This window comes from Mesoplodon densirostris, chromosome 4, assembly GCF_025265405.1.
Source record: "Mesoplodon densirostris isolate mMesDen1 chromosome 4, mMesDen1 primary haplotype, whole genome shotgun sequence".
Lineage (NCBI taxonomy): Eukaryota > Metazoa > Chordata > Mammalia > Artiodactyla > Ziphiidae > Mesoplodon > Mesoplodon densirostris.
In genome coordinates, this window is record NC_082664.1 from 152468457 (window position 1) to 152491308 (window position 22852).

The following is a 22852-nucleotide window of genomic DNA, read 5'->3' on the forward strand; positions in this document are numbered from 1 at the left end:
GCCTCCTCCCGCCTCCTGCCCCCGCCTCCCGCCTCCTCCCGCCTCCTCCCCGCGCCTCCCGCCTCCTCCCCCCGCCCTCCCACCCCCTCCCGGCCCCGCCCCTCGCGCCCTCCCGCCCCCCCGGAGGCGGCTTTTGGCTGCCTGCCCCGCGGCCTTCGCAGTCAGTGCGCCGGCCGGGTCGCTGCCATTGCCACGATGTGGGCTGTCCTGCCGCTGCTCTGCGCCGGAGCCTGGCTCCTGGGCCCCACCGCCTGCGGCGCCGCCGACCTGGCAGTGAGCTCCCTAGGTACGGGGACGAGCGCCCCCCGAAAGGGGCCCGGCAGGTCGGAGACTCGGGGGACCTTGGGCGGGTGGGGACTCTGGGCTCGGGAGCAGCCGGGCAGCGCATTTCCCAGGCCCGAGGCTCAAGGGCTCTTCGGGTCGGGAACCGGGTTCCAACCAGGGTGACCTGTGTGACGGGGAGGGGGCGGGAGGAGGGGGAGGTTTGGAGGGCGGGCGTCTCGCGTGAGCCGAGGAGCGGGTGGCTAGGTGCCCAGGGTCCCCCTTGCTCGGGGCGCTGCCGAGACTCGAACGCCACAGCAGTCCGCGGCCCCTTCTGCCCTCCACCCCCCACCTGGAGACTTAGAAGACGTTGATCTGCCCCTGCCGGAGGCAAGCAGGGACTTTCCAGCCTTTCCTCGTAGCTTCGAGGGAGTTGGCACATAGGGGATCCCCAGAGGCGCCTTGAGAGTCTGTCTGTACAATGGGCTGGACGGGCTGTTTGGAGGAGTGACCTGCACTTAGACCAATAGCAGTTTTAGCCCCTGAAGACGGAGGGTGTTTGTTCCAAGGGCTCAGGGTGGTAAGGTCCAGCCCCAGGGCTCCCCTTTATGGCCAGGTGGGCTGTGAGTGGCCCAGCTTCATGCTGCTCTTACACCCCTTCTATTGCTGGGGGTCCAGCCACCTCCCCAGGCTGAAGACTCGCCCCTGCAGCCTCCCTCCTGCTCTGCCACTCCCCCAACTCAGCCTCTGCCCACTGCCCACAGGCTCTGACCTCAGCAGACCACCAGCCCCCTCACCCTGAGGACAAAGAATTGTAACCAAAGAGCAGCCTGGGGATGGGACAAAGATCACTGGGGCTGAATCTTTTCGACCAGAATCTTGCCTTATTCCTCCCGACCCATTTGTCCAAGGAAGTCCCCCAGTCTTGCAGACCTGGGAGGATGCCCAGCTCCAGCTCAGTCCCAACCTAAGGGAAACCCAGCTGCCCCCAAGCCAGGGCTTTGCTTTACCCTGGCTGTGGCCTGCGTGGAGGAGGAGGGCTAGTGCTGGAAGCCGTCTTAACACCAAAGCAGGGCTTGGCAAACTTTTCCTTATGTAAGGGGCCAGATAGTAAATATTTCAGGCTTTGTGAACCACACAGGCTCTGTAGCAGCTACTTGTGTTGAAAGCAGCCATAGGCAGTGTGCAAATGAATGAGTGGGTTGTATTCCGGGAAACTTTTACTTATAGACACTGAAATTTGAATTCAAATGATTTTAAGGTGCTACAAAATGTCATTTTTTAAAAACCTTTTAAAAGTGTGAACACTTTTAGCTCGTGGGCCGTACAAAAACAGGCTAATGCCTGTTCTAGATACTCCCACGTGGTCCCCGAGACAGCGCGGTACATAAAGGATGTGTGCTTTCTTCCAAAAGTCACAATGGATTGAAATGGATCTATCTGAGATTGGGGTGAAGGGTCACCAGAGATCTTTCTCGCCCAAGATCATCTCTGGCTTTTTCTTCTGCTGACCTCCAGTGAATGAGAACTAATACTGGGTTTTCACACCTGCTTGTTGCTTTTGAAACCTCTGGAGGCAAGCACTGGTCAGTTGTCCTAAACTCCATCTGCCTTAAACCCTGGTCCTAAGTTGAGATCTGTCTTCCTCTGAAGCCATCAGCTGTAGCAGGGCCTTAACTAGGATTTGCAATCCTCTGAAACCCCACGCAGGGCATATATTGGGGAAATGTGCATTTCTTCTCCAAGGAAAATGGCTATCACTTGCTTTCTGGAACAGATCTGTGACCCACAAGGGGAGATCCTAAATTCCATACAACAGTGATCTTCAAACTGTGGGGTGTGGATCGGTGGGGAAACACAAAAAGTTCCAAGTGATACCGGCACAGACAGGGAATCTATTTCCAAACCCTTTACTTCCAAGAGAAGAGAGGACCTCACCGAAGTATCAGCTGCCAGGGTCCTAGAAATAATGTTGCGTAATGGAGCACCATGTGATTTGGGGCGTAGGAAGGAGTGCAAGGAATTGAGTGACACTGCTCTAAAAATTGCCTTCTGTTCCCAGAAGCAATAAGCAATGAACAATCCTGTTTATTTGAGCAGAATTTCTCAGCCCTTTTAAAGGGCTGAGACAAAGACCAGAATTAATGCTAACCCATTCAAGAAAATAGGTAATATTCACCCATGAATATATAAATCCATGGGGAGGGGGGTTGTTAGTAAAGTTTAATTTACCTCATTAAGAGATGACTTTCCAATACAAGTTTACTTTTTATGTTTAACAAATACTTTTCATAAGGTATATTTGACATGTTTTAATCAGGGTTTATAATGATGGTGATGATGATGACTTAATCCAGAATAAATTTTTATAATAGAGGTATATGGGTCACAGGAAGTAAAAGTAATTTAAATGTATACTTTCTGTTCCTGTTGTTGCATAAAAGGATGCTAGAGCGACCAAGTATAAACAGATGCTCCCTTAGGGTAAAATTCTGTGCGATGTGGATGGAGATGGGAGTTCAAGGAGAAAAAGAAACTATCTAAAACATCCAGCTCTTATAGAAGGACTTGTTCATGTTATTGATGGTGGATATCAAATCATGATGGTATCATGGATCCTTCTGGCCAGCTTTAAAAGAATGATGTAACAGTCTTATTTTTATATGTCATTCTTTACAATAAGCTGGAGTACATCCTTTGCAGCTATGAAAATTTGAAGTGCAGTTTTTAGATAACTTAAAAATGTACAAGGGTGGATATAGTAGGGGTGTACAAACGACTGGCCAGCCCGTTTTTTGTAAATAAAGTTTTATTGAAACAGTCACACCCCTTCGTTTTCACACACAAGGGCAGAGTTGAGTAGTTGTAACCGACTGTAGAGACAGCGAAGTCTAAGATATTTACCATCTGTCCCTTTAACAAAATTTTGCCCACACTTGGGATATATAGGTTTTTAAATTAACTTCTTCCTGCAGTATGGCACAGAAAAATGCACAAATCATTAACTATGCATTTTAATGAATTTTCATAATCTAAACATACTCGTGAAACCAGCACCCAGATGAAGACATACAACATCACCAGCACCCCAGAAGCCCCCTCTGTACCCCCACTAAGGATCACCACTATCCTGACTTTTAATAGCATAGGTTAGGGGCTTCCCTGGTGGCGCAGTGGTTGAGAGTCCGTCTGCCGATGCAGGGGACGCGGGTTCGTGCCCCAGTCCGGGAAGATCCCTCATGCCACGGAGTGGCTGGGCCCGTGAGCCATGGCCGCTGAGCCTGTGTGTCCAGAGCCTGTGCTCCGCAACAGGAGAGGCCACGGCAGTGAGAAGCCCGCGTACCGAAAAAAGAAAAATACCATAGGTTAATGGCATGTAGTTTTTCAAAATTAATTTGGAGTACAAAAGTGGTAAGAGTTTGAGTTCCTCTTCACGTTCAGCATTAGATAACACCATTTTTGATGTGTTAAATTTAGCCCAGTTCCCTAAAATGCAAATCAGTTCTGATGTGCCCTACTTGGCTATAGACGTTACTGCAAGACACCCAGGCCTAATTTTTTTTTTTTTTCTTTTTGCAGAGAAGTTTCACTTTAAGTCATGGATGTTGCAGGTCAGTGTCCAACTTCTTTCTGAAGTTTTTCACTTCACTAAGTTTCCTGTTATCAAATGAAACTGTGCTGGATTTGAGATAATGAAGAGGGATTTTCCAACCCCATCTCCCTGGGTCTTTCCCAACTGGGAATCGGTCAAGCACTGGGCAAGATTCAGTTAAGTGAATTCCTTCCAGTGGTCCCCAGTGATGAAGTTGGCTAGGAGCCTTTTAAGCCTTGAGATTTGTTTCTGTATTTTGTATTCACGTCACATTGTGTGCTTGCTGCAAAATCAGTTGGAAAACACTAGTGTGCGTATTTTTGAAAAATGGTGATTTCTGCCATTAACTTGACCTAGTACCAGCTGTGGTGTCCAGAGGTGACCTGCACTTGGCAGGTCCTTCACCAGGGCCTCTTGGTCTCTTGGCTGACTCTCTGGCAGCTGCATGGGCTTCATTCTGGCCACAGGTCCCCAGAGGCAGCGGGGGGTTGCTTTGTAACTTCCCGACTTTCACCACAGAGACCCAGGGCAGTGTCCTGCCTGTGATACAGATTTGGCCTGAGAATCATGGCAGAAAGAAAACCTCCAATCTTCCTCTTAGAAAACAAAACTGTCTCCCTCTGGGTGAGCTGCATCCTGTTTCTGTGACTTATTGCTGATGTGTTTTGTTTCAGCACCAAAAGAAATACAGCTTGGAGGAGTACCACCACAGGCTGCAGGCGTTTGTCAGCAACTGGAGGAAGATCAATGCCCACAACGCCGGGAACCACACATTCAAAAGTACCGTGGGGACACCTTTCCTCCGAGCTGCTCGCCCATGGCAGGAGGGAGCATCTCAGATCTGGAAGGAAATCAATGAGTGGTGCCACTGATTAAAGGGCCCACTAGGGGCTTGGGGTGGACGGAGCAGCAAACCAGGCTCTGAAGCTGGGCTTGGCTGACCTCAGATTCTGGCTCCGCCATTATTCTCTGAGATTCAAGGGGTTGTAGCTTTAGGACGATGCTTGTACCCCTGGATGGTTGTGAAGTTTACGGGAGGTGTACAGAAGCCCTGCCCTGTTCCTGCCATCTGCGGGTCCAGCCCAGATGCTAAGCCCCTGGATTGCTGTCAGGGAAGCCTCTTTAGAGACATGCCCTGGACTCATGAGCAGCCTCTTAGGACATCTGCCTTCCCTCCGGGTTAGTTTCACTAGAAACACACACAGAGTGCGTGTATACCAAGGGCTCAGAAATGACGGCAGTGTCAGCTAAGTTGGTATTGTGGGCAAAAGCATGAGGTGGAAGGAAACCTGAGCTTGAATCTCACTTCTGCCCAGTATTGACTGTGTGACCCCGCTCTGAAGTTTTACTTGACTGTAAAGTAGAGAGGATAACGCTCCCCTCGCGGGTTAGGAAGACTGAAGGAGGTGGCAGGTGGGCAGGCACTTGGCGCAGGTGTGCTGGTTCTGTACCCTGCTGTTCACCAGACTCACTGATGGGGTATCTAAAAATATGGGTGCCCAGGCCCCACCCCAGACCCGTTACGTCTGCATCTCCAGGGTGCAGCCCAGACATATGTACTGTTGAAAAGCTCCCCCACGGGACTTCCCTGGTGGCCCAGTGGGTAAGACTCTGCGCTCCCAGTGCAGGGGACCCGGGTTCAATCCCTAGTCAGGGAACTAGATCCCGCATGCATGCCACAACTAAGAGTCCTCATGCTGCAACTAAAAGATCTCACATGCCGCAGCAAAGATCCCGTGGGCCACAGCTAAGACGTGTGGCACAGACAAAATAGATAAATAAATATTACAAAAAGAAAGAAAAAGAAAGAGAAGGCAAGCTCCCCAGGGAATTCTGAAGCAAAGTGAGTTTGACCTTCGTATATTGAATTACAGTTGACCCTTGAACAATGCGGGGTTAGAGGCACCGACCCTCTGCACAGCTGAGAATCTGAGTATAATTTATAGTCTGCCCTCCACATACACGGTTTCTCTGTACACCCAGTTCCTCTGTCTCCACAGTTCTGCATCCAAGGATCCAACCAACCTGGGATCATGTTCCACTGCAGTATTTACTATTGAAAACAATCTGTGTGTAAGTGGACCTGCCCAGTTCAAACCATGCGGTTCAAGGGTCAACTGTAAAATCAACTATACTTCAATAAAAAATAAATTTAAAAAAATTTTTTTGAAAGGGTCAACTGTACATGACATTTAAAAATTTAAAGGAGCCAAGTTGCAGGGGGCTGTAAATTGGACACACATGAACGTGGGGTTTCATTATTTTTTCTCTTTATTAGTGACTTACTGAGCTCCTCTTTTTTGTTGTGTTTTTTGTTTATGGTTTTTCCTTCTCTTTTTCAGTGGGACTGAACCTGTTTTCAGACATGAGCTTTGCTGAATTAAAACACAAGTATCTTTGGTCAGAGCCTCAGGTGGGTGTTACTCATTGTGACCAAATCTGAGTCTTTTCGCTCAAACCTTTGGAATCAGCTCATAGCCTGCTCTGCTTCCAGAGTGGTTCGGCCCCTCCCCAGCTGCAGCTGGGGGGCCCCCAGGTTCTTGGGGGATCCAGACATGTCAGCTCTCAGCAGTTCGTCAGTCCATGCTCATGGCCTCATGCAGACCCCAAACTTAGAGCTGCTGGAGAAAATACAGTTGCCCCTTAAAACTGAAGTTCGGATAAGCAACAGATAATATTTTAGTGAAGGTATATCCTAAATATTGCACAGGACAGACACTACAGACTTATTCATCATTTATCTGAAATTCAAATTTAACTGGGTGAACTGTATTTTTATTTGCTAAATCCGCCTACCCTGTCCTAACTACCCCCAATCTGGGCTCCCAGAAGGACCTGTCATTTAGCATTTGGAACCGATGGGTGGAGGTGGGATGGTCTGACGGCTACAGTCTTTCTTATTCTCTCTTGGTGATTCCACTTTAATTACATACTTTTCCATCATAACGGTTTCTCTTCTTCCCCCTGAAAAAAATGTAATTCGTTGTTTCAGAATTGCTCAGCCACCAAAGGTAACTACCTTCGGGGTACTGGTCCCTACCCACCCTCCATGGACTGGCGGAAGAAAGGAAATTTTGTCTCACCAGTGAAAAATCAGGTATGCCTGACAATCCCCACCTTTCCCCCGCCCCACACCAAACAGCCACATTTTCAGGCAGTATGCCAGGAAGAAAAACTCAAAAGAATCCCCAAACACAGAGAGTATATCCCCAACTCTATTTTTTTTCTCATCATCTCTCTAGCTGCCTTCCTCTGAAAGGCTGGGAGGTCATTGTTTTTATGGATGGCTCTGGGGGATAAAAGCCTATTTCTTCACTGGGCTGAAGTTTACCCATCCCCCATGTTCCACCCCACTGTCTAAAGTTCCCCATTGGCCCTAGGTCTCTTCTACAGTCACCCAAAACATCACGTTCTGTGTGCCCTTCAGTAACTGCACACCGGGACCCCGTTCCTACTGCCCACACATCTTTTCTTCCCCGTCCTCCATACGCTGCACAAGGCACCAGGGCCCAGCCCCTCCCTGGCTGGCTGCTTTCCCATAAGGGAGCTGCAGGAGGTTAGTGAACAGAATGGAACCCAGCATTTCAGACGTGCTCTCAGGAGCACCCCCTGCAGGGCACAGCATGTCTGGCAAAGGGAGTAGCGGCGTCTTCCCCGCACTCACAGAGGTGAGGACCGGGCCGCTGGCTGGAGGGTCCCAGCACATTGCTCAGTCCTGGAGAGTCTGGACCTACCCCCTGCTGTCCCCTGGAAGTGACAGTGCATGGCCTTCTTCAGGAAGATGCCGACCTCTCGATCCCAGGAAATAACAGGTGAAGGTTTCCCTCCTGGAAGCACTTTGCTTTCCACTGAAACTCTTCATGAGAAACATTTTCTCCCTTTCCTTAAAGCCACATGGCACAGCTCCAAATCCTCCCAGGCTCACTGGGTTCCCAGAACCTGCCTAGCGATCTAGACGTTTAAACCAGCACCCGGAAGCCAAAACAAGTCTCCCCTCCCAGCAGTCGGAGGGGTAGAATGAAGTCGGCCCTCTGCCCCAAGTCCCAAAGGCAGCTTTTAGACCATCTGAGAATTCCATGACCGTTCAAAGCAACAAGCGTTAAATGTGGAAGCCTGAAACCTGCTCACCCTTTGGGCAGGTGAGAAGGGGAAGTCTGCCAAGAACGTTCTGGGTCCTTGTGTTAACTGACCCTTGGGCAGGACGGAGCCCCGGGGCGGAGGGGCCAGAACAAGGCGATTACCCTCATGGGTGTGTGTGGTCTCTCACTGTAGACACCATGCGGTTACAGATACGGTGACCGCATCTGACATTAGCTCAGCAGCCTTGAGGGTTTCTCACTTTACAGAGGAGGAAGCGCTGAAGGTACAAGGCAAGCAGACGACAGAGGGCCCTTCCATCCAGGTCTCTGCTCAAGGCCAGTGCTGGCCACTCGGCCCTGCCCTGCCTCCTGCAGTGGTGGCCAAGCCCAGCCTCTGACCAGCCAGAGACGCTCTGACCAGGCCCTCCCTCCCTGCCGAGGGAAGGCTTTGAGAGGAAGAACTGGGGCCCGGGGTAGGGTGAAGGCTCTTTCCAGGGAGACAAGCAGTGAGGACTCAACAAGGACAGTGAGGAAGGGAATCTTAGGAGACGTTTCAGAAGGGAAATACGGAAGACTGAACCAGCAAGGGGCAGAAAAGAGACCAAGATGCGGCTGAGAGAAAAACACAAACAGCAGCTGATATTACGGAGCCGGTGGGGTAACTGCACGACCGGCAGGATCTCATCTGCCCCTCTGACAAACAGCCCTGTGGGGCAAGCACGGCTGTTCCCATGTTACAAATGATGAGACCGAGGGTCAGAGCGGGCAGCAGCTCGCCCAGGCCGGACGGTGGGTGTGGGGCAGAGCTATGATTTGAACCAGGCTGGCAGGCTCCAGCGCCCGACGCTGAGCCCTCGGGAGGCGCCGGGAGGAAGGTGGCCGGGCAGCGGCAGTGACCGTGGCAGAGGACGGGGAGATGGACGGATGGGGCAGGACACGCAGAGTCTGAGGGGTTTGGTGTGTATACGGGTGGGATCATCTGGGAGACAGGGTGTCTGGGCCTGGGTGGGGGTCAGGGCTGAGCGTTTGGGGAGTTGTCAGTTTAACGGTTGGGACTGTGGGTGAGATTGGAGGTGGAAAGGTGAGAGAGAAGGTTCTAGAAACAGGACTCTGGCGAGTCCTTCTGTTGGAAGACAGTGGGAAGAAGAGGAGCCGGCATAAGATTCAGAAGTAGAGGGACCTCCCTGGCGGTCGAGTGGTTGAGACTCTACGCTTCCACTGCCGGGGCACGGGTTCCATCCCTGGTCGGGGAGCTAATTCCCGCATGCCGAAGAACAGAAGAGCACAGAATGGGGTCGGGAGGGAGGGCTCTGGTCAGGTAGGCCGGTGGGGATTGGTAGCGAGGGGCCAGGGTTGGGAGTGCACGGGCGCTCGTCAGCGGTGGCTGCTCGGCCTCCTCATCTGCAACCCGGGGAGAAGGATGCCGGCCTCGTAAGGGTCAGAGTGGACAGTGTGGGCCAGGGCTTTGTCAGCTGAAGTCACGGGAGCCCAAGGGGTCCTGGTCCCTGACCTCCCTCCCCTCCCCTTGGCCTCTAGGGCAGCTGCGGCAGTTGCTGGACCTTCTCCACCACTGGGGCCCTGGAGTCTGCTGTCGCCATAGCAACTGGGAGGCTGCCCTCTTTGGTGAGCGGATCAGCCACGGTGCTGGGGGAGGGATGCGGGAGAGGGGTTACAGCTTCGCTCCAAGGCCTGTTTTGGAGGGCCAGGCCTGGGCCGTCAGGCTTCTTTGTGGCTTTAGCTGACAGTGCCATTTCAGTTGGACTTCAGGTGTCCCAGCCTCACGGACGTGCAGCGTGCAGACCTCAGCTGACACTTCAGAAGGAATGAGGCTTGTTGAGAAGATGGCCCAAGGGCTCATCCCTGGGTGGGTCGGGGTGTTCCTCGGTGTGGCCACCTGAGGCCTTCCGAGAGCAGAGGCTGCCTGGGAGGCAGCCCTGTAGGAGCTGTGTCCGCTCTCCAGCTGGTTACCTTCAGGCAGGGAAGAGCGAGCGGGGACCCCTGAGCCCCCGGAGCGAGGGGTGACTGCCCAGCCGCTGCCTCCTGTGTGGGGAAGAGGGGCCGGCAAGGCTGGTGAGGGCCACCAGGAACCGGCTTGAGGGAAGGCCTGTCCCCTCCCCCTCCCATCTGCCGCCACGGGACCCCAGGAGCCGCACGTACGTGCACACGTCCAGGGCCCCCCACGCCCTCTCACCTGCCTGCTTGGCTGCCAGGCCGTCGCTGAGCTTCTCCCCAACAGGGAACGGCTTCTGGGGAGACAGCCCTTGCCCTCCGGAAGCTTACCATCTGGTGCCCTTGGGCCCGGGCGGGCAGGGCCACAGGCATGGGCTCGGGAGGCCCCGCGCTGGAGGCGCTCAGCTCACAGGGCGTGCGTTCCTCTCTCCAGGCCGAGCAGCAGCTGGTGGACTGCGCCCAGAACTTCAACAATCACGGCTGCCAAGGGTATGGCCCTGACCGGGGGAGGGGGGCCCAAAGCCCCTGCTCATTTCCCGGGGTCGCTTCTGTCGGGCCTCGTACGGGCCGGGCACTGCTACAGCCTCTGCCCTCGGTGGGAGCAAAATCGGCCCCGCTTGTGGAGGGGGAAGGTCACCTCACACGCCTAAGGTCCCTCAGCTGGAACGGCCAGAGCTGTAATGCAAGCCCAGGCCTGGCTGGTTCCAAGATCCGTCCTCGTTCCCTGGTGTCACCCGGATTTCACCCCACAGCACGTTTGGCCTCACCGGCCACCAAGGCCTCTGGGCGAGTGGCCGAAAGAATTAATAGAATGAGAAGCACATCATCCTCCAAAACCAAGATACACACACAGGTGTCTGGTTGGCCTTTCCACAAGTTCTCTAAAGCTCTAGCCACCCCAGCTCGGCAGGCCGCGTGGAGGAGCTTTCCTGTAGATGTGGTGCAGGGTTCAGGCATAAAGGCAGCGTCTCTGCTGGGCCTGCTTTCCTGGCTCTTTTTTTTTTTATTTATTTTTTTGGCCATACCACGTGGCTTGCGGGATCTTAGTGCCCCGACCAGGGATCAAACCCGAGTCCACAGCAGTGAAAGCACCGAGTCTTAACCACTGGACCGCCAGGGAATTCCTCTGGCCCACAGGTTCTTAGGGATTTACCCACGTTTCTCCGAGTCTCCAGCCCTCGTCTCCTCCTCACGTGCTCTGAGACCTTTCCTCGGGATGAGTGGCTTTCCCAGAACATACGTGTGTAAAGCCAGGCCCTCGTGGTCCCCTAGGGCACGCTGCCAGCCTCGCCTACCTGCGGCCCATCCCTCTCCCGGGCGAGTCCTGGGAAGGCCTGGTGCTCCACCTGCTCTGACAGAGCCAACACGAGGGCCTCCACGCTCGGGCTGCGTCTGGGAGTCAGGGGTGAAGCCACGGCCTAGTTGCTGATCCACCATCATATCATGGTTAGCCTCATGGCTTTTTGGTCTCTTTCCTCTTTGCAACTTATAAACACCACCCATCACAAGTCTGAAAGGCCATCCTGGGGCCCCACCATTTTTCCGAGGGATCTGTTTGCTTTGGTTTACTTCATTTTTTCGTTCATTCAGCAAGTACGACAGCACCTGCCCTGTATGTAGGCACGAGGGATACAGCAGCTGATGTTCTAGCTGTGCCGCAGGTGGGGTGGTGACAGATGCTCTGGACAAAAACCAGAAGGGACAGGAGGTTGATGGGGAGCTGTGGCTGGATAGCTGTTGAGTCTTCTTTACTCCAGGAGGCAACACGAGGTAGAAGAAGATCCACCTTTGGAATCAGATCCTGGCTGTAGCTTTGGGGCCCTGGGCAAGTTGTTCAGCCTTTCTGAGCTTCAAGAAATAACAGCAGCTACCTCCCAGGGTTCTGAGGGGTTGGAGAGTCATGTTTGCAGAGCGCCTGCCCAGGCGGGGCCCAGTGGGCACGGTGGTGGCAATGACAGTCAGCTGGGAAGATCCTGTCGGGTCCTGTTCCTGACCGAGCGAGGGGCCTGGCTTCCAGAGGCCTCTGTCCCACGGAAGCACGTGTGGCTGGACCTTGGACCCTCCTTGATGGCCTCTTCTGAGTCTTTTGAGCTGTATCCTGAGGCCGGGCAAACAGGGTGGTATTGCTAGCCCCTCGGAGACTTCTCTGCCCCTGGGACATGCCCCAACCACAGCCTCCCAGCCCTGCCAGGGCAAACGTCTGGCAAGCTCCAGCCCCTGCAGGCCCCACCTCCATCGGGGCCAGTCTCCGGTGGGCACAGCTGTGTATGCTTCTTGCAGGGGTCTCCCCAGCCAGGCCTTCGAGTACATCCGGTACAACAAGGGCATCATGGGTGAAGACACCTACCCCTACAAGGGCCAGGTAACTCTGGGCAGCCTGGGCTCCGTCTTCTCGATCTGCAGTGCTCCCCATCTCCGTTCTTGTCCCAGCCTCGGAACACACCTCTTCCCCCGCACCCCCCTGGAGGACTCCCCACTTCCAGCTGGATTCTCAGAATTGTCTCTTGCAGCTCACTTTCTCCCCTCCTCTGCCTGCCCAAGCCCCAGCTGTCAGCCAGCCGGGGGCCTCTTACCGCCCCATGTCTGGCAGCACTATCAGGCTGCCCCGCCCGCCGTGAGTGCACCCGACGCCATCTGTTGGCTTCTTCCCTCCCCGTTCGTGCGGACAGCACTCCTGGGCCCACACCCACTTTGTCCAGGGCCTCCCCTGCCATCACCTCAACCCCGCCTGTGCACGGCTGGGCACCTCGACTGTCCCACAAACTCGGGATTCCTCCTGTATCTCCCCTCTCAGCGACGGGAGGACCACCCTTCCCTAAAATGTCTTGGCGGCCAGTGGTCCGTTCTGGGGGCGGCCCCCGGACCCAGACCTCGCCTCAGTCGGCCTTCTGACCATCCTAGACCTTCTCGCAGCTGCCCCTTTGGTCCATCCTGTGTCCCTGCCTGTGCTCGGACCTCGGCTTCCCTTCACCCTAGATCACTGTGGGTGCCCTCTCCTTGCCCCCCCCCCACCCAGGGGCCGCCAGAGTGGCCTCTGAGACTCAGCTCTGACCACACCCTGCCTTGTTCAGAACTCTTCAAAGGCTCCTCAGGGCCTGCAAGAGAAACTCCAGACTCTTCCGCCTGCCTTTCGAGTCCTGCCCTCCCCCACCTCATGCAGATCTGTCTTCCCAGTCTTGGCTTTTACCTCACTCTCCCCTTCATAAGCCTTCTGCTCCCACCCACCCACTTGCTGGTTCCTAAACGTCAGGTCCTGCCTTCTTGTCATCCTGACCGTCTCTCCCGCCTCAGAAGGGCTTGATCTTCCCTCCGTGTGTCCTGTGCACCTGCCTCTTGTAGGTGAAGTTCCTTGGGCTGAGACTGGCCCGCCCTTCCCCTGCTGTGCAGGCTCTTACTTGGCTCCATTTCTCGGCAAGCTTCCTTGGACTGGGCCAGGCCCCTTCCTCGTGCTCCCAGCAGGTGCCATGCGAGCCCACCTCTGCCAAAGCCAGCACAGGACCATTCCCTCCCACTAGACTGTGAGGTCCTTGAGGGCAAGGAGGCCTCTAATTCTCTCATAAGTGACCTCATCACCCAGGCCCTGGGACCTGTAGCTTTTGCTTTATAAATATTATCAAATTGCATAGAGGAGGCCTGAAGTCTCAGCCCGGGGCCGAGCATCCCTAACCTGTATTCCATGACCTTTGCCACCCTGAACAGGATGGGGACTGCAAGTTCCAGCCCAGTAAGGCCATTGCTTTTGTCAAGGATGTAGCCAACATCACAATGGTGAGTACCGATCCTTCTCTCGGAGAGGGAATGTGTTCTGATCTGGAGGCCAGTCTCCACTGCCGTCAGATGGCCAATGGGCACTGCAGGGCAGCCTTTCCGAGCAGCACATCACTTTGATTCAAAAGTTTTGATTATCCTTGAATCTCAAGCACCATGACGGGGGCAGGGTGGAAGACAGAAGGGAAAGAGCAAGAGACTGGCGGTCGGGTGCTCTGGTTCTGACCTGGGTCTGTACAACTCTTCCATCTTGTGTTTCAGTTTTCTTGTCTGTAAAATGCAAGCAGTAATCCCCATCCTACCAAAGAGGATGTGAGGATGTGTGTGATATCAGGTATGTGTGTGCGAGACTGAAGGTGAACGCACAGAGTATGAATGTGCGTCAGTCAGGATAAACCAGGTTATGCTGCAGGAACAGCTCCAAAATCTGGATGGCTTAAAACAATCAGATTTTATGTCTCATTCATGTGACATGTCTCTTGGTTTAAGCAGGGCTGTTCTCTGTGTCATTGGCTTCACTCCAGGACCCAGGTGGAAGGAAAGAGAGGGGTAAATTATGCACTGGCTCTTAAAGCCAAAACAAGTTACACAGCCACACCTAACCTCAAGTGGATGGGGAAGTCCATACTTCAGTACAGTACAAACCATACTCTGTTTGTCCGAGAGGGAGCCGGAATAAGTGTGAACAGCCCTCGTGACTCCACTGTTTGCACGTTTGCAAGCATGGGCGAACATGCATAAAGAGTGAAAGAATATTTCCACGGGTGTTTGTAGGTGTGACGTGTGCTGATGAGAGCAGGAGGCTGAGGGTGTGTGCCCACAAATGTGTGCGTAAGTCACAAACATGATGTCTGTGTAATGACAGTAGCTACCATTTAATTAAAGCATGTGCCATGCAGTCAGCAACAGTAATGAAATTTATGGAGTGCTGACAGGAGCTATACCAACCACTTAACATGTATTATCAAGACAACCCTAGGAGATAAATGTCATTATCACCTTCATTTTATAGGTGAAGAAAGGTTCAGAGTGGTTAAGTAACATGCCCAAGGCCACAAAGCTAGAAGTGGAAGCTGGATTTGAACGGAGACCATGTCATTCCAAAATCTACACCCTGTATTTGGGATGTTTCTGACTATGGTAGATTTATCTTCAAACAAGAGCCAGTTTCTCTTAGATACACTCACCAAGGGCTGACCCACTCTGGCCCATTCATATCCCATTAGGCAGTGAACCGGGACCGCAAAGGTATCCCTTTTGCCTGGTGCCCATGGCACCTGCAGGGCCCTAAGAGCAGGCCAGCACTGGCGTCCGGCCCTCCTTGGCAGGGCCGAGGCATGGCCACAGGAACAGCTGGCCCCACGACATGCTCCCCCTCTAGGTGAGCAGGCCTCCGTGCCTTCCTGGTCTCATCTGCCCTGACCTGTCTGCGCTCACAAGGCCTTTTCTGAGCACAGGGAAGGAAGCGGCTTGTTTACCAGGCAGCCATTTTGCTCTTTGCAGCTGGGTCACTGCCTGCCCCTCCAGGGAGGTAGGACGGAGGAAGGGCTGGTGCCCCAGCCCCTCCAGCCTGACCCTCCCTCAGCAGAGCCCTGGCCTCAGCTCACCCTCATTTCAACTCCCTACGTCTCCAGCCAGGGGAATGGCCTCCTTAGCTCACGCTAACCCGGTAGGTCCCAGCAGGGATGCTTTAAGAAATCCTGCTGCATGGGCCCCACCCTGGAGATGCCGATGTAATCGTCTGGGGCGCAGCCTGGGCACTGAGATTTTTGTAAAGCTCCCCTGGTGATTGCAACTGCTGCTCTCGCCCAATCTCCGCAGCTCTGTTCCAAAGCCGCAGCCTCCAGGAAGCCTCTGACTTCCTCACGCCACCTTCCCCATTGGACGGGGATGCATCCTCCTCGGGCACGCACACACATTCCTACCACCGTCTGGGCCTTATCTGTTCATCGACTTCTAACCCCCGAGTTCTACCAAAAAAAGCTCCTTAGACTGGCGTTGTGGGTGCAGGGGGTCCTGCGGGTGGGAGTGGGGGAGTCACACCCATCTCTGGAGCCCCTGGAGCCCCTGGTCCATGGGAGGGCCTTGGCATGTGGCTGTGAGTGAGTGAGCGAATGAGTCCACGCTGCACCCTGGGCCTGACCCGGAAGGGTGCAGGATTCCCTCAGAGCAGAGCAGGGAGGGGGAGAGAGATGAGCGCACGGTCCAGCCCAGCAAAGCCAAGGGAGGTCACAGGGGAGCCAGGGTTTGGGAGGAGGGGCCCACAAGCCAAATAAAAAACCCCAAGGATCCCGGCCATTCAGGCGCAAGAGGGCAAGGGCCCCCACACCAGCCCCCAGTACCCAGGGCTTGGCTCTGCTGCAAGGAGGGGCGGCTCCCCCTTGGCGGCAGCTTTTTGGTCTAAACAGACTTCTCTTCCCTCCTCAGAACCATCGCTTTGAGCCTCTGTCCCCGACTTCGGGGCAAAGGGCCGTATCTTCACAAGTGGGGTGGGGAGGTGGGAGAGGCCACGTGTGTCCACCTGTCGGCCCCTCTGTCCACAGAACGACGAGGAGGCGATGGTGGAGGCGGTGGCCCTGTACAACCCTGTGAGCTTTGCCTTCGAGGTGACTGATGACTTTCTGATGTACAAAAAGGGTGTCTACTCCAGGTGAGCCGGGGAGGGGCTGGGTGGGCGTTTCGCACCTTCCGCCAGTGCATCAGCCTGCAGCCCTGAGGGTCAGGATCCACGGTCCCCAAGTGGGAGGAGGAGAGGCAGTCACATGGCTGGTCAGGGCTGGGGTCCCGGCCCCCATTTGAGTCCAGAGCTCACCCTTCCTCAGCAGAAGAGCTGCCTCGTGATGAAAACCTGTGTTCAGAAATTTGAAGCTGTGAAATAGGAAATAGCTGCTCTCAGACGCCAGAATCCCGGGCTGCAGCCTCCACCGCAGGGCTTTTCAGGAAGCCCGCGTTCCCCAACACCGGTGCCGTCTCACCCAGGCCTCTTGCCTGTTTTGCAATGCGAGTTCGGCCACACTTCCGGTAGCGTCTCCTTCATGGCCTCTTGTCACCTGGCCATTCCTAAGTGCAGGTGTTCTCCAGGGCTTTCTCCTCAGCCCACTGCCCTCTTCTCACACACTCCTTGAACTCCACGGCCAGCTGTTTGCTGAGAAATTCCAAGTCTCCATCCGCCAGCCTGGTCTCTGCCGGGCGTTAGATGCACAGATCTAAGGGCCTTGCCACTGCATCAAGCTGGATGGCCCGGGTGGCCCGTGGAAACCTCAGATCCTGCGTGTTTCCGTCCCTCACCAGACGCTGCCCCATTAACACTGCTCAGAAGCGTGCTCTCCGCTCCCTCCCCGTGTCTCTGCCCACCCTTGCCTCTTTCCTGCTCTGTCCTTGTGCCCTCACCGCTGGTCCATCCTCCACTCGGAGCCAGAGTCAGCCTTCTGGAACACCCTTCTTGCCACACCAACTTCTCCATCCTCCAGCATCTCCCCACCGTCCCGTGTCTTAGCTCGGCCGGGGGAACCCTCGTGATCTGGTCCTCCTTTCTCCAAGCTCATGTCCCGTCACAGCCACCCGCGTCCTCCCTGTTGCACCCTGTGCCCCTGCCCCACCCCGTTCCCACCTGGTTGGATCCCCTCCCTCGGGCTCCTGTCAGCCCCCCGGCCATCACAGCCCTCGGTCCACTGTACAGACGTAGCCTCTCTGCCATCCTCCCTGCCGAGGGCCCTAAATCCAGGAGCAGAGCTGTGCACGCTGCTGGTGTCTTGCACCTCGTCCCCGGGCCTGGCACGTACCAACAACTCAGTGACACGTCGTCTCAGTGATCACACGACCACTGCAGTGTGTCCTCTTGAAATTTTCAGAATTTCCTCATGAGAACTAGTTCACCAGCTAACATGAGAGAAACCTATGTAATTGTCCCAAATACAAGGTAATCTTAAAATTACATACAGTGGCAACAAAGCAATGCCACGTGAAACTCCAGCCGGACACTGTTGCCCTCAGAAGGTGCAGCAGGAGGGCTGCTCGCTCCTTGTTATGAAAGAGGCATCGGAAAGCGCCAGGTGTCAGAGCTGGGCCGGCACCACACTAAATCGTGCTCCTTTGGGTGAGAAGAACCCAAGGGGCTGAAGAGAATACTTCTCTTGCCCTGTGACTAAACGAGAGTTAATTCACCACCTTAAATGCCTCCCAGTCTCCGCTTTGCGAAACCTTGCTCTAATTCACTTGTTGGATGTGATCGAATCACCTTTTTTTTTCTTTGGCCGTGCTGCACGGCAGGCCGGATCTTAGTTCCCCGACCAGGGATCCAACCCACATCCCCTGCAGTGGAAGCGCAGAGTCCTAACCCCTGGACCGCCACGGAAGTTCCACATATTTTCCATATTTTCAAGCCTCTTTCATTTTCATTTTCCAGTACTTCCTGTCATAAAACTCCAGATAAAGTAAACCATGCAGTCCTGGCTGTTGGGTATGGAGAAGAAAATGGGATACCCTATTGGATTGTGAAGAACTCTTGGGGTCCCCAGTGGGGAATGAAGGGGTAAGCAGCTTCCAGGTCCCGTGTGATGGGAGGGGGCGTGATTGCTCAGGTCTGGGGGCCCTCAAAGTGTGCGGGGGGGGGGTCTCCACCTCAAATGTGGCTTCCAAGAAGGGGCTGCTAAACAGAGCCTTTAGCCCAGGCCAGGGAGAGGGGAGCATGAGGATGTAACCCTCACACCTCCAAGAACCCTCCAGCAGCCCCTCTCCCATCCTGGACCCCAGATTTTGATGACTCTGTGTCCAGAACAGGAGTCCATTTGGCTCAGGAGGTTCTATGACCACCACTAGGAAACAGTTCACAACACAGGGCCCTGCTGGGACTAAACCAGCGTCTGGAAGGGCCTGTGGGTGAGAAATCCAAGCACCAAGTTTATCCGATGGCTGACAGCTCCTCCTTCTAGAATGGGGCTGGAATCAGGTGGCCTGCGTACATAACCTTGACGGGACTTTGTCCCTGTCTCTTCTCTGACTCTGTGTCCTCATCTGAAAAGGGGGTTTTCACCTGTTACCCGAGGGGTCCCAGTGGTGATTAAATAACTACGTGAGGGCCTAGGCAGTGCTAAGAACCGGGCCCTCAGGAAACTCTGGGACAAGTGAGATATGGTTCAGGGGGCAGCCAGGTCGAGGGAAGAAGTTACTCATAGGTCAGAGATTTCCTGGTGGTCAGATAAACCCAGTACTGCTGTTTTGTGAGTCAATTCAGAGGGCCTAATCCCTAGAGTCAGACCTTGGTTCTGGAAGGGCCTGTGGAGAGGAAGCTGCCAGCCAGGCCTCAGCCCCTCCCTCTGTGCAGGTACTTCCTCATAGAGCGCGGGAAGAACATGTGCGGCCTGGCAGCCTGCGCCTCCTACCCCGTCCCCCTGGTGTGAGCCGGGCGGCGGCAGCAGCAGCGACTGGTTGGTGGATGGAGGGAGGACCGGGCAGCCTGGGGCCTAAAACCCTGCCCTGGAGAAGTGAGCCGTGGGAGACCCCCCAGGGCCCCGAGCCTGGAAACCCAAAGAAAACCACGAGGAAGAATTCCATGGAGCAACAAGCCCACGCACGTCTTCTGACAGAGGTCACCATGTGCCTTAAGCATGGTTTTTAACTGACTCAGCACCACATGGACAAAGAATGTTCTTTCTTCCCAGAAGGGCTGCTTTTCCCATTTGGAGGAAGCTCCACTGACAGTCTTTGCTGTGGTCTTTATTGAATAAACCTTCAGTGAGCACCTCCCCGAGTCAGGCTGTGTGCTGGGGCCTGGGCCTGCCTCCGGGCCCTGGACTCCTAAGAGGGAGGCCCCAAGGGGTGGCCGGCTCTCTGGCTGGGAGGACGGCGTGAGTGCTGGCGCCACTGTCTCCCAGAGGTGGGACCCGGGAGGAAGAACAGGTTTCACTTGAGATCTTGACTGTTCGTCCCCGCATGGGGAAGGAGGAGCTAGTGTGCCAGGCCCTGGCAGAGCCAGGATTCAAACCCACAATACCGGCCCGGAAGCCTGTACTTCTCCACGGGGCCTCCCCCGTCCCAGCTTCCTGCTCCTACTGCCCTGCCCCTCCGCCCGGGACTGCCCCCATCTCTTCCTCCCCTTATGCTCCCGCCACCTCCACCATCCCTTCTCTTGAGAAAATGGGGTCTCCAACCAGAGGGTGGCCATGGAGTCTCTGCTGCTTCCCGATGCCTCTGGGCTCCAGGGAGTAGGGTCTGTGGCACGAGTTGGTGCTGTTTGTCCTACAGTTCACAGATGTACCTAATAAAATCTTTCATGTCATTTGGGCCTCCTGGAGAGCTAATGGCTTAAGACTTGTTATTTTCATGACACGCCCTATTTAGAGAATGCAAGTGTAGTTTAATCTGTTACAAAAGTCTAGTAACATAAGACACCACAACAATAAGTCAAGACAAAAACTTAGTAAACTTAACAGTAATCGGATGAAATTCAATCTATTTTATTCTAGTTAATCTACTCTACATTTTTAAAAAACACTAACATGAAATGAAAGCATAATTCCTTAATACAATAAAGATCCCCAAACCCAGGGCAGTGGTATAAAAGGAGTTCCATTAAAGGCAGACATGGAACGAATAGGCCCAAGATCAGTACAGTTGCTTAACATTAATCTGGAAGGTCTGGCTGCTGTGATAAGGAATAAACCACATTAACATGTGCAGACAGTATACTAATGTGGCTAAAAACATTCAAGAGGATATACATTAAAACTCAGAGCTAATGAAAGGAGTTCAGAGAGTGGCTGCTTACCAGATACAGATACAAAAAAATCAAAATCCTTCGACAAAACTCAGAAGAAAAATATTTTACACTGTAGCAACAAAACTAGTAGCCAGGAATAACCACACACACATATACACAAAAGTCCTACATGAAGAAAATGATTAAATTACTAAAAACTGTAAAGGAAGACTTGAATAAATTGAGAAGCATACCATATTCTTGAACTTGAAAGATTAACATAAATAAAGTGATTCTAGCCCAAAATAAAAATACAGGTTTGGTACATTTCCATCTAAAATCCCAATATAATTTTTTGATACTTTCTATTTACCTGGGGGAGAAAAAGCCCAAGATGGATTTTATAACTGAGTAATGAAAATGGATTTTTTCACATATCAAAATGTATAAAATGTCAACACTTAGAAGAGTGTATCAGTTAAGAGTAGACTAACACCCAGATTATGAGAATATGAGAAGTCTATACATAAGTAGCAGACAGACAAATCAATTTTTACTATTCAATAAAAGGAGCTAGGAAATTGGATAGCTATTTGGAAAAACAGCTTAACCTGAATCTTCACTCAGCATTATATCCTTTAAGTAAACTTTAAAAATTTTTTAAGTTTTAGATTTACAGAATTATTGTGAAGATAATACAAAGAGCTTCCATATATCCCACACCCAGTTTTCTCTATTATTACTATCTTGCAATAGTATGTAATATTTGTTGAAATTAATGAACCAATATAACCAATGTTATTAATAATCATTTTTATTAAGTCATTCATTTTAGAGAAAGATTCTGGATGAGGTTTCAGAGAAATTCAAATTACCACAGAAAAGCAAATAACCATTTTCAAAATTAACCTCATCTGGGGGGTTTCCTAGCTCATTACAGATTATGGGCTTGGACTTGGATGCAGGCTCTCTCTCCACAAGCTCCCAGGATGTCTGCAGCCCTCAAACCACAAGGTGATCATGGATCTCCTATAAAGGGGGCTTGCAAAGGCCAATTCCCACCCTCTCCTTCAGTTACCAAACAACTATGAGTGTCAGCTATTTGCAACTCCCGTCTTACACCAGGCTCCTGGGAGAATACAAAGATGCTCCCGGCATCCCCGCAGGCAAGACAGTTGTGAAACAGGAAAAATGACCCATGCCTTGGTGCTGTTTGGATTTAGAGAGCAGCAGGAAAGGTTCTATCTAACTGGGATAAAAACATTCCAAACGCACTTGAACTCCAAGGATCCAGAAGACAGTTTGGTACAGGGCAGAAGCTGCCTCATTTGTCTCAGTCACCATCTCCTTACCCCTCCACATAGGCCCTGTGCTGAGGTCTAGAGATCTGAGGTTTACGGTACTCATCTTTGGCCCTAAGGAGCTCCCATGCTGGGGGAAAAGACAACAAAGTAAAAAATAAAACAACAACAAAATATAAGGTCCAAAGATTAAAAAGAAATGTATCACAGGAAAACCACAGATCAATGTTCCTTATCAATACAGATGCAGAAATCCTCAATAAAATGCTGCACGCAAACCAAATCCAGCAACATATAAAGATTACACACCGTCGGTTTATCCCAGGAATAAAAATTTGGTTCCACATAAGAAAATCAATGTAATATACCATATTAATAGAATATGGTATATTAATAAAGGACAAAAACTGCATCTCAACAGACACAGAAAAAGCATTTGGGAAAAAAAAACACCACCCCCCCTTCATGATAAAATAGTCAACAAACTAGGAATAGAAGGGAACAACTTCAACCTGATAAAGGGCAGCTATGAAAAACCCACAGCACCACTCCTATGCAAGGCTGTATCAGAAGTCCTACCTGGGGCATTTAGGCTAAAAAAAGAAATCAAAGCATCCAGAATGGAAAGGAAGAAGTAAAACCATCTGTTTGCAGATGACATGATCTTGTATCTAGAAAATCCTGCTCTTTGAGGAAGATGCAGACATAGCTGCAGCCCCAGTGGAGCCCTGGACTGCCCACTTCTGCTCCTGATTCACAGCTGTGCTGTTCCATCTCCCGGAGGAACAGTCTTTCAGGAAGCCATGACGCAGCCACGGCTTTTAAAGATACCGGAAAGACACCCTCGAAACCAGAGGTGGCAATTCACCGAATTAGAATTACCCTGACCAGCCACAGTGTAAAATCTTTGGAGAAGGTGTGTGCTGTCTTGATCAGTGGTGCAAAGGCAAAAAATCTCAAAGTGAAAGGACCAGTTCAGGTGCCTACCAAGACTCTGAAGAATCACTACAAGAAAAACTCCTTGTGGTGAAGTTTCTAAGATATGGGACTGTTTTCAGATGAGGATCCACAAGCAGCTGACTTGGCACAGTCCTTCTGAGATGGTTAAGCTGATTACTTTCACCAGTACTGAGCCAGGAGTCAAGGGTTGAAGTCACCACTGCAGATGCTTAAATCAATTATTTTGAGAAATTATGTTGTTTAA

At 52.6% G+C, this 22852-nt stretch overlaps 1 protein-coding gene and 1 pseudogene across 1 annotated transcript; both read left to right on the forward strand.

Annotated features, from left to right (window-relative positions):
• Positions 1-156: 156 nt before the first annotated feature.
• On the forward strand, positions 157-19942 carry CTSH (cathepsin H). The gene is made up of 12 exons (XM_060097497.1): positions 157-286; positions 3841-3872; positions 4528-4633; positions 6196-6266; positions 6846-6950; positions 9469-9555; positions 10316-10371; positions 12163-12244; positions 13582-13650; positions 16194-16300; positions 18056-18181; positions 18974-19942. Exons 1-12 carry the CDS (start codon positions 196-198, stop codon positions 19047-19049), a joined length of 1008 nt encoding a protein of 335 aa, XP_059953480.1. The 5' UTR covers positions 157-195; the 3' UTR covers positions 19050-19942.
• LOC132488200 (small ribosomal subunit protein uS10-like) lies at positions 19582-22821 on the forward strand (annotated as a pseudogene).
• Positions 22822-22852: the final 31 nt, after the last annotated feature.

Excerpts from the sequence above, each read along its gene's own strand:
- CTSH (XM_060097497.1), top strand. The coding sequence starts at position 196 with ATGTGGGCTGTCCTGCCGCTGCTCTGCGCCGGAGCCTGGCTCCTGGGC. Across the intron at positions 6,267-6,845 it reads ATCTTTGGTCAGAGCCTCAG|AATTGCTCAGCCACCAAAGG; the intron begins GTGGGTGTTACT and ends TCGTTGTTTCAG. Across the intron at positions 16,301-18,055 it reads AAAAAGGGTGTCTACTCCAG|TACTTCCTGTCATAAAACTC; the intron begins GTGAGCCGGGGA and ends TTCATTTTCCAG.